At 34.6% G+C, this 18182-nt stretch overlaps 1 protein-coding gene across 1 annotated transcript in view; it reads right to left on the reverse strand.

The window, feature by feature from the left end:
- The window catches only part of LOC309627594 (uncharacterized protein), a 694978-nt gene that overhangs the window by 108682 nt on the left and 568114 nt on the right, over window positions 1–18182 (reverse strand). The window contains exons 12-13 of the mRNA XM_082389733.1: window positions 12831–12968; window positions 11322–11354 (exon numbers count right to left, since the gene is read on the reverse strand). Coding sequence (XP_082245859.1) covers window positions 11322–11354; window positions 12831–12875 — 78 coding nt within the window. The 5' untranslated portion in view covers window positions 12876–12968. The remainder of the gene's footprint in view (window positions 1–11321; window positions 11355–12830; window positions 12969–18182) is intronic.

The raw sequence follows: 18182 nt of genomic DNA on the forward strand, positions 1-18182 counted from the left end.
CCAATATTCGCTTGTGAGTTTTAAAGTGATTATAGTACTTGAATGGTATATAGGAGAACAGTTATTCCAAATTAGGGGGAATGAGGGAACTCCACAAGTCAGAATATTTATGACAGAATTTGATTCTTTCTTGTTTTTTTAAAACTGATGGGCTTTAAGTTACTCAGATCTGCTCCTTCATCCCTTGTGCTATCAGTAAGAATGTGGAGCTGCATCTCACATGCTATATAGCATAATTCGATTTAATGCATTTCATATATGTCATGCTACATTATAATGCAGCTTACACATATTCAAAACAATTGTTGTTCATACCCGTTAGGCTACAGCTTTTGTCACATTGTGTATTATCTACAATCACTTGTAAATCCAGCAAAATACACAGGCAGAGAAATCAAAGCAGGAGGTAGAGATTGTTTTAATGTGATTATATTGGCATCTGATATGATGGTGCTTTGGACCATATTGACATGAGTGAGGAGTCTATGTAGCAACTGTTCAATACCATCCGTTGGACTTCTCTGATAGACCACTTAACTATCTCAGCTTTTCCAGTGATCATCTCATTTATCTAGGATTATTGCACTGAATTTACTGTTTGGTTTTCTTCCAGAACTGAAATGTCAAGTCCAGTGTCATGTATGCAGTAGCTTGGTGCTGTGAGAGCTTCACAGATCCCCCAAAAGCTGCTAGCAGTTGATCTTTGGATAGAGTTAGAAATAAATAAATCCTCTTTAGCAGATCAATATTCATCCCATTTAATGCTTGATGTGAAACTTGTGGATTTGTGGTGGTAATGCTGATGTACAGCTAATCGTTGAAAATGGGCATTAGGGCTTTTACAGCATGGCAACATATTGTCAGGCAGGAAGGGAAAGAAGTGGTGAGCACAGCCTGGAAAAAAAACATGGTAAGTTTGTACAAATTTGCTGCACATTCGGAATCCACTTGGGGTGCTTTACTATGTAATACTAGAAACTAATAACATGGACAACTAACGGGTGTGCTGTGTAAAAGAAATTCCTGTGACCTTCCCTTGGTTTGCCACTATTTGTGGTACATGTATAAAAATGAACTATCTAACTCATTGTGAGACTCTGGTGCTAAAGAAATTGATATTGAGATATTTTCCCTATGGTGGTGTTGCAAGTACCAATAATTAGAGCACAAAAAACATTTTAGTATAAAAGCCAGAAACTTTGGAGAGTAGTGGGGTTGTTATACTAGAAATTCATACTAAAAATGGGGAGACTCAAAGAAAGGCGTGTAAAGTAGTGTACTGAACAATTAACTCCAACCAAGGAAAAAGACATCCTGCTAGTGAGGAAGGTTTGAAACATGGTCAATGCCAATAGTTAAGGTATTTTTTCTAGTCAATGATATAAAAGTCAAAATGTCAGACCTTTCTTAGACTGCAAAGGTTACATTTATCCCTTTTGATTTAACGGTCTTATTTTTTGCTCTAATATACGATAATTCATACTGTCACGGCGTTCAGAAGAGCAAGTTGGTGCCGGGCATTCTTCGCATGCAATAGCTTTTAGCCCAACCACATACTGTGTAATATAGACATTTGTGGTTGCCAATGGTATATATTTTTTCAACCATATTTCTCGATTATTAATTTAATATAGCACAAGCAAAATGTGCACATGATCTCTGTGTGAAAACCTTGACTTGTCAATGTTCTTACAGACTCAGGCTGCCCTGGTTGGATTTTAGCAAGCATCTAAACTTATTTGTATAAAGGGATGCCTTTGTGAATAAAGCATGAGAAATATGCACTTACTGTAACTATTGAAACTAGAGAACCGGTATTGATTTGATTTCCCCAGAGAAATGATATTCTTTCTCAAATAGTAGGTTTTCATTTAAGTTTACTGAGGAATGAAACATTATAATCTTGACATGGTGGGAGAGGTCATTAAGCTTAAAACATGCAGAGTAACATCTGCTGGCTCCAGGGGTTCACTGGACTGCACGGAAGTGTCAGTTTCCCTCGTGCGAGTCCCAAACTTTACCACTGATAAATGATATTTTCCCTTGATAGGGATCTCGCGTAGTCACAGCTCCTTTAGTTGGAAAAGAAAGATAGGATAAGAGGGCAGGTCACGGTCACAAGATTGTGTTTAACTGATGAAGAGTAAATCAGTAAACAGGGGAGGAAAGGTATGTTTATGCTTGAGGCCATGAAGGTTGGGAAACAGTAATGTGCAAGGCCGAAGATGACAATTGGGAGAGAGTGTAGGTGTGTCTGCAATAATATACACTTGTGAGTTCATGCACATTCATGCATAAATATGTTCAGTTACCCTGGATATGAAAAAGGCATAATAATATATGAATATATAGATATATATGGATATATAAGCACCCAGAGATACACTCCGTCTATATTTTGTTATGTGTGGATGCAGGAGTGAATATACAGGCATAAATGGGAATATTGTATTCATATTTTAGGGCTTGAAAATATCCTGAAAATGAAAAATTTTAAGTTTATATGAATTCATAGACAGCAGAGTAACAAAAGGTTAGTCATAGAAACTAGGGTATCTTTTTTCTATTTCTAACTTTTTGTGGTTGATATCAAGGAAGATAAATAGTCTTTTGCTCTACTTTCACTGGAAGAAAGTGGGGCTGGTAGACTTTCTATGACAGTTCTTACATTGATCTAAAGTGACATGTAAGTCAGGGATTTTCCATTTCTTTTTTCTATCCAGAAAATAAATATTTTCCAGGTTCTCAATGTTTAATTTTAAGAAGTTACTATTAAAAACTTCACAACTGGTACTTTATTTGACAAACTGGGCCATTAGAAAACTGATAAGAAATTTTTTTTTTCATTTCCCTTAATAGTATATTCTCTCACTTAAATTCTAGAGAATACTATCCATGCACCTTTTTAGGAATTAAAAGAAAATACACCCCCAACACAAGGTGGAACAACTTACTTCATAATCTCCCCTTAACCACCATGCTTCTTGTTTAGAGAGAAAATCTTTGAAAAACAAAAATCTGATTTTATTAGGTTTACCACTGTGTGTGTGTTAGGCTACTCAGATACCAAGAGACAAACTATACATTTTTGCCTTTTAATCTTGCCCTCACATTTATAATTTTCCTATTCATTCATTTCTTCAACAGATTATTGGGCACATTTTGTGTGCTTAGTCCTTCATCTCCAGGATGTTACGTTCTCATTTTTCATTTTTCCTTAGTCCCTGAAACACTGATATGTATATGTATTTGCATATATTTTTGAGATGTCCATATTTGTTGTCAACCATAGAAAGTAACATGTGGAACAAGATCGAACATAAATAATACAGAGATGCTTGGGTTGATGTCTGGATGGAGTATAATTGAAAAGTAATCTAAAAGCCATGTATATGGATATATAGATAACCAGTGGATAGTATGAAGAGTGCTATGTGATTACGTGATCCTCGTTATACTCATGAGCTCTGCTATTCTCCTAAATCAGAGTCTACCAGTTGAGCAACAGATTACATTCTTCTACGGGAAACAAAAACACCCAGCCTGAAGTACTCACAGAAAGAATTCCCTCGCAATGGTTTCAGCTTCCAAAGATAGGGAAAATAAGACTTAAATTTCTACTAGAAATTAGCTGATGTAGGCACCACCCAAATGTAGCTAGAGTGGAAAATTAAAGGAAAAACACAATGATTCAGAAACTTTTGTCAGAGAGGGGTCATCTTGGAGAAAAAAAAAAAAAACTGAAATGTATATAGAATGAATTTCTTTTGGGCAAAGTGCATGTGTTTATTATAGGACTGAAAATCATGTTATAGTAAGGAGGAAAGTTCTATAGTCCATCTTTCTAGATTGACAGTCTTTAAAGGTAACATATTGCCCTGAAGAATGTGTTGGTTGAGGATATCTTCCAGGGGTTTTAGAATTAACAAAATGGTGGAGTCACATAATTCTTGAACAGTTTTTAGTCCAACTTTCTAAAAATTCTTATTATGCCAGTAGTGAAATCAGGGTGGTCTATGTGAGAAGTAGGAATATTTACAGATCAGAGGGGCACATTGTCTAGAAGGTTTCCTGTTGTGAAATATCTTCCAAGGACAAACGTCCAAAAGAGAGACCTGGACTTGAGTCACTGGTAGACTGATGTTCTATCAGTGTGTTCCATCTGTGCAAATATAGTCTGTGATATTTTAACTAAAATTTGCCAGAAAAACTATTTAAATGTGGAAGTTTATCACTTTACCTCCCTTCCACTAATCCCTTTAAAAATATTATAAATAACACAGAGCTTAGAGTTGCAGAACAGAGACCCAACAAAACTTAACCTATAATCTTTTTGTAAAAGATTCAAATAAAACCTTACAACAGATAACCAAACCAACCCACTTTGATCCATATGACTTATCTGTAGTTCTAATTCCCCTTATCTTTAAAAAATAGGGAAGGGAAAAAAACCTCATATTTGAAGATTATTTTATAGGCTTTCCTAAAAAAAAAATCCCCTGAGATGTCATATTTCTGTAGGAATTCTTATTTCAAGGAGAAAGAGTTTGACTTGCTCTGGCTTTACATGGCTGCAGTGCCTTCGTGCCTTCTTATTGCTGGGATATGCAGAGGTTACTTGAAAAGCTCCCTGAAAAGATCTGTGCCCTCTTTTATGAAGACAATGAGTAGGATTTTATACATAGACAATGATAGAGAGACAAGGAACTACCTGGAAGTTCAAATAATTTGACAAGTTCTGGAATTCCTAAAAAATAATGAAGTGAATTTTTGCCCAATTTTTATTTTGTTTTTGTTCTGCCTTCAGTTCACTTCGGCGGGTTCAGGCAGGAAGAACAGCCTGAATAGCTCAGTCTGATCTGGAGGGATTAGTTACAGCAAAGAAGGCTGTTGTGTGAATCTGAGTCATTTTTTTTAATGGTAGCAATTCTAAAGAAAAAAATTCAGACATACATAAACATGCCAAATCCTACCTTTATGATAAGTATATCTGGGCAAGCCTTTTAATATAAAATCACCTAAAAATTATTTATACCTAATTAGAATGATCTGTCCTATAGTAATGCTTTATTGGACCTCTGAGTAAAACATAGTGTTTCTTATTTCCGAACAGAATGTAATTTTAGTCATAATATTAAGTAAAATACTTAATTTGGCATGAAATTTTCGCACTGTCGATTGCTTTTAAAGACAAGCAATAGGTAAGGACAAGAGAAAGGAATTACACAACCAAGGTGAGAAGGTCTTCCCATCAATTTTAAGAGCAACTAGGGTGATGTTAAAGGTGAGATAATGATCTAAATTTTCCACAATACTTTAGGACTAAAATAAGTATGGAATAAGGAAAATTAATTTTCAAAAATATAATTTTCTAGCTAAAATTATTCCAAATTGGAAGAGTAAAATCTACCCCTTGAAATATACCACACCCAAAGATCTATTCTAAAATATCAAAAAGGATTCATTTTTGCTCCACCTAAAATTGCATCACTCATTAAAGTTTAACATTTTACTTTCTGCACTTCAACCAGTCCCCAAAACCTGAAACAATCATGAGGCAAATGGACTAACTTAACTAAAATGTTAAGTATCCAAATTGTAAGCTCCATTTCCTATTACATTATGGTCTCATTGTGTTTGTTTGGAAATGTTCTCTGTCTATGGAGTAATAGAGTTATGTGATCATAAAAATGAAACAAAAATATTTTAGTGGTGATGGCTGTTTAAGTTTTTCCTAAATTTTGGTCTCAGAACCACTGCACAAATATAGTAGTGTCAATGGAGCAAAGAATACCTATCTTCAAGATCGTAACGTCACATAGCCAGACAGCATTACACGTTACAGCAACCTCACAAGAGAAATGTCAGCAGATGTGACAATCTATGTCTCTTACTATGTTGCATAAAATCATTTCCCTTTACTCTTATTATTTATCCATTCAATTAATATACCATAGATAACATTTATTATTAACAATTTAAAAACTCACCTGGCCAATTAGAGCTCTATCATTATTGTGACATGAAAGCCTGAATATTCCATTTCTTAAGATTTATAACTAAAAAGAAGCTGGTGAATTTTAACAGAATATCCATAATTTTGCTTGAAACTGTTACCTGTGTTTAGCTTGAGGTATAAAAGGCCTACACTATTTCATTTATTAATACATAAATTTCATTTATTAATACATAATTTTCCAGATAGGAAAGCAAAGAATTAGAATATTTGCTTGAAATTAAAATTGATGTTATTTCATTAATTTGTTAACTGCTTTGCTACAGAAATTGGATGGAATTCAGTATGTAGCAAGAAAAGAAAGACCTTTTTTGGCAATTATCCTTCAATTTAGCTTGAAAATGATTTGAAAAAAAAAATTATCAAGACAGTTGCTTCAATATGTATTCTTTTTGCATATGCAGAATCAAACAACCTCATTTATTTTTATCCTGTAAGTGCACAAATGAAGAGTTTGCCAAAATCTATTCTCTGGCTTCATTTAAAATGAAAATACAAATCAAAACACTAATGAAAGATAACTTGGATCAAAAGTAGTTACAGAGTTCAAGTACGTAATATCCCTTTCCCCTGTCCTTCTCGTCTTCAGCTAGTGCACGCACACACACACACACATACACGCACGCACATGCATAAACACACACCCATGCGCACCATGCATACACCTCCACACACATACACATTGCACTTACATACATACACATTTATGCCCTCACAGAGACATTTACCCAGGTATTTTGACGTTTTAATTCATCACAATTAATCAAGGTTCAATGTCTACGTGTCATTCTCCCCATTACTATATAATATGCAAGTACTATCTGAATTTTTTATTCGCCTACCTAGTCATCTTAGAAGAAACATTTGTCAGCATTTATTTACCGAAGTATTTAACTAAGCCTTATTCAACTTGTTTGCTATCTTTTCTTGTAAGCCTGTGGGTAGTGAAGTCGACTAGATCTACAACTACAACGTTACGCAATGTTATTCTTTGGAATATAGTTGCACAAAATTTGTGCAACAACTATAAAAGGTTTGGGGTCAGTGCAGTGACATCTTTCTGTTCTCTGGTCTAAAAGGACAGCAGAGGGAGCCCCTGCATGACTTAAGGAAACCAAAGGCAGGCTGGAGAAGAAAGACTTCAAGGTTGGAAATTAGGCACGGTGCCCTCTGCTGGAGTCGCTGGTTAAAAGTTTGGATTTCAAAAGGAAATTTGCAAGCACTGAATTCCAAACTTGATCTTAATGTGTGTTATTACCCGACATCATAAAGAGTGTAGCAGAATTTTCTGAACAAAACTAATTATAATTTCTTTTGATTAAAAAATAAGTATTTGCTTTACATTTTTTTCATGAAGTTTGAATTTGAAAAATCAAATTTCTGTGGAAAATCCCACTCCTCTAAAATTTGTAACATTACTGAGTTGTCACAATAATTTCTCCGTAACTCTATAACTCCTATATGCCAGAATCTTAATATGCACTGTGTAAACTATGACATTCAAATGACAGTAATGCTGGTATATCATTCTAATGTAAAACAGTTTTACAGTGGGTGAAAGAATCCATTTAAAAGGATTTGGGGTCAGGGTTTGTACTGACTAAATGATATGGTTAATAAATTCCCACTTACTGAAAATCATTTCAATTTCTGCTTGCTTTTTAATTCCTCTGAAGAACACTTCAAAAGAAGGTATTTTTAATTCAGAGTGATTGGTAATAAAATTACCTTCATTTTTATTGTAAATATATCAGTATTAATTATACATAAGAAATTATTCATTATTTCTACTGGGAACCAACAAATCTCTAGATATCCCGTATAATATTGTGTTACAATATTGCGTGTTAGAATACTACGTAATCACTTGCAAATAAGATATTTATGAAGTCCACTTTGGAAACCACTTCTCATTTAACTCTCCCATTATATTTAAATCCCATGTAGAAAAGCACTATTGCACTGATTTGAAAGTATAAGAAGGCTGAAAAATATTTCCTTCATTAATATTTTGTCATGATCCAATGACTACTCAAAGGGTCCATCTATAGGAAAAGTTAGTAGGATATTAATGTCCTCCATAGCAAGAAAGGAAAACTTATTGTTCAACTTCAATGAAAAACAAGGAACTTTTCCTTCTGGTCTGCTCTGTAACATGAACATTTAACTTGACCAAGCCCATCAGGAATGATACAACATAAAAGAGGAAAGTTTCTTGAGTTGTTTCCTTGTGTTTGTGTTAATATAGACTATTAAACATATTGATCATTAATCTAATTTTGAAGATTAGTACTACATGTCTGTGTTGGGAGCTGGGGGTTGGGCAGGGGACAGGTAAATATGGGCTGAAGATGAATGAGTATTAGTTACATGTTCATATTGACCTTATGAAAGGTGCCTAGATTCATGTATATATTTACTTCTTTTGATGTCAGTAAAATTTTAAAGAATAAAGGCAAGTATTTAACAGCCATAAAATTCAAATTTTTAGCTTGAAACTTATAACACCTATATTTCTTTTAAAAGTTTTCAACAATACAAGAAGAGTAATACTGAAACTCCAAATGTTCAGAAAAGTTTAATTTCATAAACATTTATTCACACTTCTAGAATGCAGAAAAGAAATTAAACTGTATGTACTTTTGACTCAGATTGAACATTTATTCGTTCATCAGACAAATAAATGTTCAGTAGCTCTTATGAGTTACGCACGGTCCCAGGTCCTGGGGATGAGGCAGCGCACTGTCCTCTTTAACTTACACTTTCTTTTCACAATAGATAACATTGTTATGACATTTATCATATTCTTTTCTAAAATGCTACTGGAATACATGAGTAAAAATAAAGCTAAAACACAGTTAATCTATCCCAGGCAGAACAAGGCTTTATAGAAAATGTTGAAATTTTTTATTGTGAATAACTCACTGTTGACGGTTTATGGATTTCTAATCTCACTAAGTGTTTTGTTTTTTTTTTACTGACAAATCTTTCTGAAGCTTTTCCGCATCTTCTTTTCCAGATTCTCAGTTTGTGATTGATGTATTGGTCATGTTTTCAAATAAATAACATTCTTGCTCTTTTTTAGCATACAGTAATATAAAGTAGGGCTCACTACCTTCAAGTACTAAAGGGACCAAGATTGTAACAAATATTCGATAATACAGGTTTTCCCCACTATTTGAAAGTAGAGTGTTTCTATGAAACCTTTAGTAAGCTAAAATGGTATAAATTGAAAAAGCAGTTACCTTAGGACACATCTTGCTAAGGGACGCACAAAATAAACTGATATAAAGCACAGATGCTCACAGACTCAGTTCAAAGCTATGGAGCCCTGATGCTAAGATACTGAATATAGTTCCAGGAGAAAGAGCTTGGCAGTGCTACCCTCACTGCTTGGCAGGCATGATTTTCTCTTTTTACCTTTTTTTCTTGAAAGCAAAAATCCTCTTCCGATTTCTTTCCATTATAGAATACAGGCACTAATGTAGGTTTTTTTGTAAAAGCAAAGTGGTGTAAGGCAAACTTTTGGAAAGCAGAGTATACCTGTACAGGTGAACACTAGAGTTCAAACTTAATCTAAAGGCGTTCAATACTCTTTCGCCTTCTCTCTCTCTCTCTCTCTCTCGTCTATCAATTATCTATCTACCATCTATCTCCATCTCTCTTTCCTAAAATAATGTGTGGCAAGAATACAACATCTTTTCTCACTGAATTATGCTTACGGTGATTTTGCCAATGATTTCAAGCTCATCCGTCCCAATCTACTTGCACAACCCTATTAGTTCGTAATCTTCTCTGCCCTCTATGTGGGGGACAGATTTAACAACATCGTTTCTTGTGTACCATTGATTCTCAACATTTTTCCTCTCTAATTTTGTATATAAATTATTCCTCTGGAGAAAATTATCTTTCCTTATTTTTGTCATCAAGTGTATCTTCAAGAACTAATGAAAATGCCATTTCTTCTTTGAAGCAGCCCCGATTTCCCTCACAACCAGAAGCAAGCTGGTGCTTTCTCTGAACTCTCATATTTTTTCTAAATGTCTTTCAGAACTTAGTATATGTATCATATTTCTTTCTCTTTTCTTTTGGTACAAATCTTAGGTCTACTCTAATCTGTTACACTAACAGTAAGCTCTTTAAGAACCAATGCATCTCTGGATATGATGAACATGAGCGCTGAATACGATGGAGCGTTTTGTTTAAATATTTACAAAAATAATAATAATTTATTACCTAATTCTTTTTATTCAAGGCACTTCTTAGTATGATTATCCCCTGAGGTCTAGTGTGCCTTCAAGGAATATATGGTATCCCATGCTTTAGACTATTTTGGCTTCCAAAATACTGTGCAAAGTCAGCTTACCAAATGATAAATTTCAGTATTTAAACTTAACACTTGAATTAAAATTCACAACTAAATTTATTGAAAATTATTTTTGGGGGGAGTGGTAACTTTCAAGATTATATTTTGCATGCAAGATTATATTTTTCATGTCTTAGGAAAGTTGAAGAAAAGTGATTCAGTTTGAAAAAGAAATATATATTTTCACATCTAACAAAGGCTTCTCAATTTTAAAATAGATTAAAAATAAATATATATTATATTATATATATAGATATATAGATATACGTCTTAAGAATTATAAAATATAAGGAAATTTTGCTAAGAAAAGTTTTTCTGGAAGCAATTTTTGTGTATTAAAACACTGTTTAGCCAGGTTTATATGTCACACATATGCACAAAAAGGAGATTCAGAGTGTGTGATCATCTTACTGTCACACTTTTTGAATTAACATTACACAGAGATGCAATCCTAAGATTCATTAAGATGTACATATGGAAATTTAGAAATACCTCTGTGGCAGAGACAAATATATCCCTTTTGCTTTATCTCTTGAACATGCAGTTAAACCACATTTTCAAGACTCATTTCCGTTAGGTGGAACCACATGACCAAGTTTGACCAATGGGATATGGGTGGAAGTGATATACGCCACGCCACTCCCAGGCCTAGCCAATAAACCCTCTCACCAGCAAACGTCTATGCTCTTTCTATTTCCTTGGAGATGACTCCAAGGCCTTAAGAGATATTAGAGCCACATGATGGAAGAAGCCTTAGTCCCTGAATCACCACGTGGAGGAAAGCCACCAGAAAAACTTTCTGACTGGGAACATCCATGATGGACTCTTACAGGAGAGAAAAATATGTTTTATTATGTGAAGCCCCAAAAATTTTGGTATTTTTTGTTATAGCAATTAGCCAACTCTAACACAGACACAGCAGAAATTCATACTATTTACCTTGTGACCTGTAGACAGAGCCCACATAGAAGTCTGCATAAAAGGATTAAATTCATAAATTAGGCAACCAAGAGGCAATAAACCTTACAGCAAATAAACTTTTCTGCATGAGATCCAGTTCAGTAAGAACAAAAATGTTTGTGAGCCACATTTTTTTTTTTAATGAAGAAATGATATTGGCTGAATTACATGAGGAAAATGCTTATCTTTAAAAGTTACATTTCATTTATTAGAAAAGTGCCACTGAGAAAACTGAGAAGATTAACACTGAAATCTTAGTGCCTGAAATTACTTGAGCAATAGCCGTATAACACAGCTCTTTTCTTTCATTCTAATATTTGACAGCAACTTAGAGTTTGCTAAGAGAATTCACATGTATTATCTCCTTTTATCACCAAAGGAAGATTTCAGGGTAGAATCTACTGTCAGTCCTATTTTTGCCATAAGGAAACTAAAAGTTAAAATACCTCTAAATCTATACAGCCAGTAGCAGCAGAGCTGAGGCAAGAATTAACCCATTCCAAACAATGTTATAATTTCTGACTATTCTGTGTCAGAAACTCTCCTAGTGTCAGTATTATCTTGAAGGTACAAAGATGACGCACAGGTGGTTCCTCCTAACTTACCCTGTCCCACAATTATGCCATCTCTTCTTTATCTGAGCTAAGCAAGATAGAGCAGGTTGTGTACCTGAGTGGAATCTATTCCACTATTTTCCAAGAAGGGCCTTATGGCTGCTCAGAAACTTTGGGAGAGTCCTGTTAACCAGCGGCCCTAGCTTGTCGTAATTCTCAACACCCTTCTCCTCATATCCCCCCACCACTACCTGTTGGCCTACACCTAGAGTAAGTTCTATCCCCCATCCATGCCCGTTCACCAGCTTCATGGAGAAGCCTCTGCTCTAGCTTACGTCCTTGGGGAGCACTGAATCTGAAAAGCCTTTGGTCTGCACCTGAGGTTATTACCTGAAAGGCTGTTCCACTTGTTCTTTCTATTTTGTTTGATCTGAAAGAAGGTGGGGCGGGAATAGGCCCTACACACTGGGCTGTCAATGGCCCTAAGATTTTGAGTTGCTTTCAGTGCCTTATAAGAGCATGCCTCAGACCAGCCTGATCCTACTGGATAAACCGTACATTACACAGACTATCTTTTTTGTGTTTTATACACAAGGATTATTTAATAGGCAAAGATTCAAATCATTACAGTTAGTCATGGGTTCTATGCTTTTAAATGCATCATCTTCTGTAGTCCTCACTACAAGTCAACGAGCTGAGTACTATTAGAAATGCTGACTCACAGGTGAGGAAATCTAGGCTTGGGGAAGTAAGAAAACTGACAAAGGTCACACAGCTGGTCAGTGAAAAGGCTGAAAAGCCTCTTCTTTCTGGTGTCAAAGCCCTTGCTCTTAACTAGTCTTATGGTTGTTATATTTTCTCCTCTTTGAAACAGTGGCACTCAATCAAAAGCAATCTTAAGGTTTGAATTTAAGGCTATAAAAGAGTTCCTTACATTTAACGCGTAATCCTTGCGTCGTACACAGCCATCTGTCTGCATGTCTTGCTGAAAGCAAACGGTACAATCTCGTATCTGTAGTCCATACTATCATAAATTCATACTGTTAGATGCAAAATGCTATACTTTTCTTGCCTAGGGAGATAAGAATACAGAGAGGCACATCTGTGTCTGTTTGGGCACTTGTGACTGTACTTTTTGAAATTTATATTAAAAAATCTATACATTTTACAATACTTTTCAAACTTCATCGTTCTTACTATATTGTAAATTGTAGGGCAAGAATTTAACCTCACTACTACACCCTTCTCATTACTCTTAGCTCTTTCTAACAGTTGAAATATCAACTGATTAAGAATTAAGACAAAAGTACATGAAATTATATAATAATTATCACAATCAACTTTAAATGAAGGTTTATATTTGATGTATATGTAAAGTAGGTACAGATTATTCAGATGGGGAATTAAGATTTGGTAACGGTGCTTAAGAAATTTTCCCAAAGACAAACTCATCGTGAGTAAGCAAGGATAAAACTCAATCACTCTGACACTAGAGTTTGCCTTGTCAGCTTCCCACATCCAATTACTCTTGAAAGGAATGGGGAAAGAATTTTTTCCCAGAAATGTCCATTAAAGTTAACCCTGTTAGAAAATACTCGATTTGGTATTTTGAACATATTATTTGTAGAAAAAGTTCTATCCCTTGAAAGGAGTATTCCTTTATGCAACAAAAGGAACCATCTCATGAATGAATCTGATATTAAGCATGAAGTGGCATAGAGGACACAGATGTATAACTAAATATAACAGGTATTAGATGAGTTAATGGGAAAAACTTAAACACAGTCACAATAAATTAAGCAAAAACTAAAGAGGGGTGCAGAGTCAAAATATTTATCTTTATCCAATCTAACATCACCCAAAGGAATTTGAAGTGGAATTTTAAGAGCTAACTTGATTGAATTACTTCCTGAGTACTGAGCATTGTTTTAAATGCTTAACTTGTAGTCATTCATTTAATTCCAAATGACCCTAAAGGTTATTATCCTCCTTTTCCAGATAAGGCAACTGAGGTACAAAATGTTTTTTTTTAAAAAATGCCCAAATCCAATAGCCTAAACCAGGATTTAAGTCCAGGTCTGACTCCAGAGCTCTTGATTTTATCATTATGATTTTATCATATAATTATAATTAAGAAGTGTTTATTATTACAGTTTTCCATCTCCAAAGTTCTGCTAACTTTTTAAAACACAGTAGTATATTTAAAAACCCAAATTATGCTGTAGCATTCCACATATATTATGTCTCAGAAAAGCATCCATACTGACACTGCTGAGGCTGTGAGTCATGATTTTCTCTCTGACAACATCATAAACTCCACCTGGAATCTGAAAATAAGGCTGCTCTTTGCCTCTTGCATTGTCATTAGTCATATAGATTTTTTTAGTTGGAACTTTGGAGGTAAGACAAGGTGGAAAACTCCACAGTCTACATGGAAGAGACATCCCTTTAGGGGAAAGGGCTGGATGACTGTATTCATGCTAACTCTTTCCAAAATTATTTTTTCTTTTTGTTACTCTTTCTGCTTTGGGATCTTTCCCCCAGTCTAGTGCCAAGTGGAGGGACCATTAATATCTATGCAAACGACTTCTCCTGTACTAGTCACATTCTACCTCCTGTGTACCTCTTTGGTTTTTGTCTGGTTTCTGACTGCTCAAGTTTGAATCCTGGCTCTCCCACTTACTAGCAAGAGCAAAGTATTTAATTTCTCTCTATAACAGATTCCTTATCTATAAAATAAAGGTAAAACTAGTACATATGTGATAGGGTTATTATAAGGGTCAAGTGAGATAAGACATGTAAGATGCTTAGAGCAGTTCCCAGCATTTAACAAGTGCTTACTCAATAAATATTAAATACAAGCTTTAAAATGGAAAGAGCCAAGATTTGCAATCTAATAACAAATCCCTGTAGATTAATACTAAGCTTTTCAAAGCAATTTTTAAGATATGTGAGATGTGTTCTAGTTCAGTTACACTAGTGAAGAAACTGATGTTCAGAGCAATTAATTGTTGGGACATAGTACCTGAGGCACTATGAATATAGAGCCCCATAAACTATTAAGAACTGGTACAGACCAACTCTGGGTTGTTTCCGAGGTATGAATTTTTTCTTCTTTTGATGAGAGATAAACACTGTATCTCAAGTTGTCCGTGTTTTGAAGACAATTTGATATTTCTCCTCCTTCAGGTAATATTATCCTCTATAGAGATGGTTCCCCTCTTTAGTGGGAGAGAAGAAAAATGGATTTGGATCTACAAATGTAAGTCTTAGCACCATCAGTGTCATCTAGAAAATATTTATGGAGGCTTGGGCTTGATGTCTGAAGAACTAAGAGAGAAACTGCTTCCGACTACAGTCAGGGAACAGATTAATCTGAATTTGGCTGACCAGAAAGCACAGTCTTCTCAGATTCTTCAGTGTAAGTTGTTTCATAGCCTCAGATAACCTGGCAGCAATGTAAAGAACATCATTTATGGAATCATACAGGTAGAAGTTCAAATCTTGAATTCAACTCTTAGCTCTGTATCTTTGGGAAAATTATTTAACTTCCTTGAAATGCAATTTCTTTTTCAACAATCCATACCTGATAGGAAGATTAAATGTGAGTATGTGTCTAACGCACATATTACAGAGCCTGACAGATGGTAGCTATTGGAATTTGAGTTGATTTGAGCATTAAATAGCAGGTTGAAGTAAGGGCCTTTAAACATCCCAAACATGAGATTCTTTAAGTCTATGAATCTTCGAATCTTGACATACAGCTTTCTCTCTACACACAAAATGTATGCCTACCTTGTGTAATTCAAAATCCCTACCCTACACATGATAAATAGAATCATCCAGCTGTGGTAAGTTATGAAAAAATCACTTAGTGTTTTCTGCTGAAAGAGGTAAAGAGGTTATCCCAGATACTGTATTTGCCAAATGTTATGCCCATAACCTTATTAAATCTATCCTTTCTAATTTATTCATGTAAGCAAAACACCTAAGCTTGTTTCATCACTGAAGTGAAAATCAGAGGACACACCAATAGCAACAAAACAACTCTCTTTATGGATATACATTTTCTAATATAAACAAAGTAACTCCAAGGACTTCTGATATCATGGAAAATGTACATACTGGATTAATACAGCCTTCCCGTTAATACATTTAATGAGCCAGAATGGGAAGGAGGGGAGGAAGGGAGGAGTGATGGAGAAATAGTATGTCAGGGCAGGGGAAAATTCCCTGAGATTACATTCATATTTTTTTTAACACCTAATAGCTGATAGAGGTCACATCTTTGATCCAAAGCCCTTTACAAAGTATAATCGAAATAAAGGGCCATAGAGCATGCTACAATCTATGTGAGTGAAATGTAGGCATTTTCTCTTTACCTTGCTTGCTCTGCAACTTGAAAAATTGTTTCGACCAGGATGGCAAAATGGGAAGATGGGATTTGCTATCCAGGGAAATTATTAGGCACTAATCAATTTCTTCTTGAATTATTTTCTGATAATAGCTATTGTTTAATGGACTTATTTCTGGCATTGTGGAATATTACATATAAGAGGAAAAAATATCTTTCCTGGTCTCTTTGTTGATAAGATTAGCATTAAGTTAATAGCCATCTGATACTTCTAATTTTAGCTTAAAAATATTATTAATACTCCACAAACATAGCGATTTTAAACTTTCCGTCTTGACCAACTTCACACCATAAACATTATGAAAAATTAAGGGGGAAAGGAAGAAGAGAAGGGGTGGGAAGATTGTGAAAGGAAGAGAAAGGAAAGAGAGGGAACGAAAGCATTGATATTATGGATCTGAAGAAACTTGTTGATGAGAGCATCACTGAACAAGATTTCATTATGAACTTCTTTATATTATTTTTTTATCTTAGAATATTTCTTTGACTCATTATCAAGACCGTTTCATTTTCCATTTTCCAAAACCTTTCAGTCACCCAAAGTCTAAGATATAAGAATGCTTTGCCCCTCTCTTTTCATTCCTTACTTCTATGAATCCTTCCCGTTCTTTCACATCATTGTTCCTTAAGCGAGTCAGAAGAGTGACTATGCAACTGAATACAAAAAACTAGTATTCAAGACATGGATTCTGGCTGTGATTCTCTCGTGATCCTTTCCATGAATGGAGGTAACCCTCATAAACATGACATTTTCCTTCTTCAGAAATAATGGGTGCCAGAACTAGATATGTCCTGGGCACAAAGTCAGATTCTCATAAGATGATTGATCTAAAATTCCTTTTAAGAATATAAAGGACTTTATAAATTCAAGGGAGTACATTAATATCCCACCAAACCATTCACCAATGAGATAAGCAAAGATTCTTAACTTTTCTGATTTTTACTTAGATTCCTAACATTTGAGTCCATTGAGGCTATATTCAAAGCCTACTCTTCTGGAAAATATCATAGGATTTTTAAAATATGGCTACAAAGAGCAAAAGAAGATTTGAGTCTCCAGAGAAAAGATCTACAGATTGAATGCCTCATAGAAAACCATTTATTCACCTTATGAAGATGAAAGGATAAAAAGACCCTGAAGGGTAATAAAACTTACCCATTTTTTGGGGGCCTCAAGAAGCTGTCTTATCGGGCTTGGTAGATGGAAAGTATCTGTAATCTCAAAGAAAACCCTAAATAGTGTCCAAGGAAAATGTCTAAATAGATTTTTAAACTCCAGTGTTTTTTATTATCTCTCTACAACTTTACTTGAGAAAAATTTGTTCACAATTATGATGTCATTATTTTTACAGTTTTGTTCTGCATTAAAATAACCAAAAAAATCTTAATAATTAAAATATAATTACAATGTACTAAAGTTCCTAAGTCATTTTGCAAAAACGATGGTTTTCATATTTGCAAAATTTGAGTTTAAATAATTTTAAACACTTACAGTTTTGTTTCAGAAAACCTCTCTCAGTGAGTACGGCTAAATTAATAGGCGACTATTTGACCATTGGCATATGTAACTTGTTAGATCATGAAATGGAACTAAATCATAAAGATTTAAATGCAAAAGAGAATGATTTGGCAACTATAAAGAAAAAAAAAAAACAAGAAGAAGAGTAAACAAAGAAAAAGAGAAATGCGGAAATAGTTGGTAAGGATCTGAGGAAACAAAAAAGGCAGAGATTGACCAAGAAATAAGCCAAGTGAGTGATTATCTCTGTCGATAGGTATTTGTCATCATAGAATTTAAGCTCTACTACCATGAGCAATTTTGACCTCCCTGTACATAACTGAACACTCTCCTTGCTGTACTACACTCCACCT

Source organism: Balaenoptera borealis, assembly GCF_965194805.1.
Source record: "Balaenoptera borealis genome assembly, chromosome: 4".
Taxonomy (NCBI): Eukaryota; Metazoa; Chordata; class Mammalia; order Artiodactyla; family Balaenopteridae; genus Balaenoptera; species Balaenoptera borealis.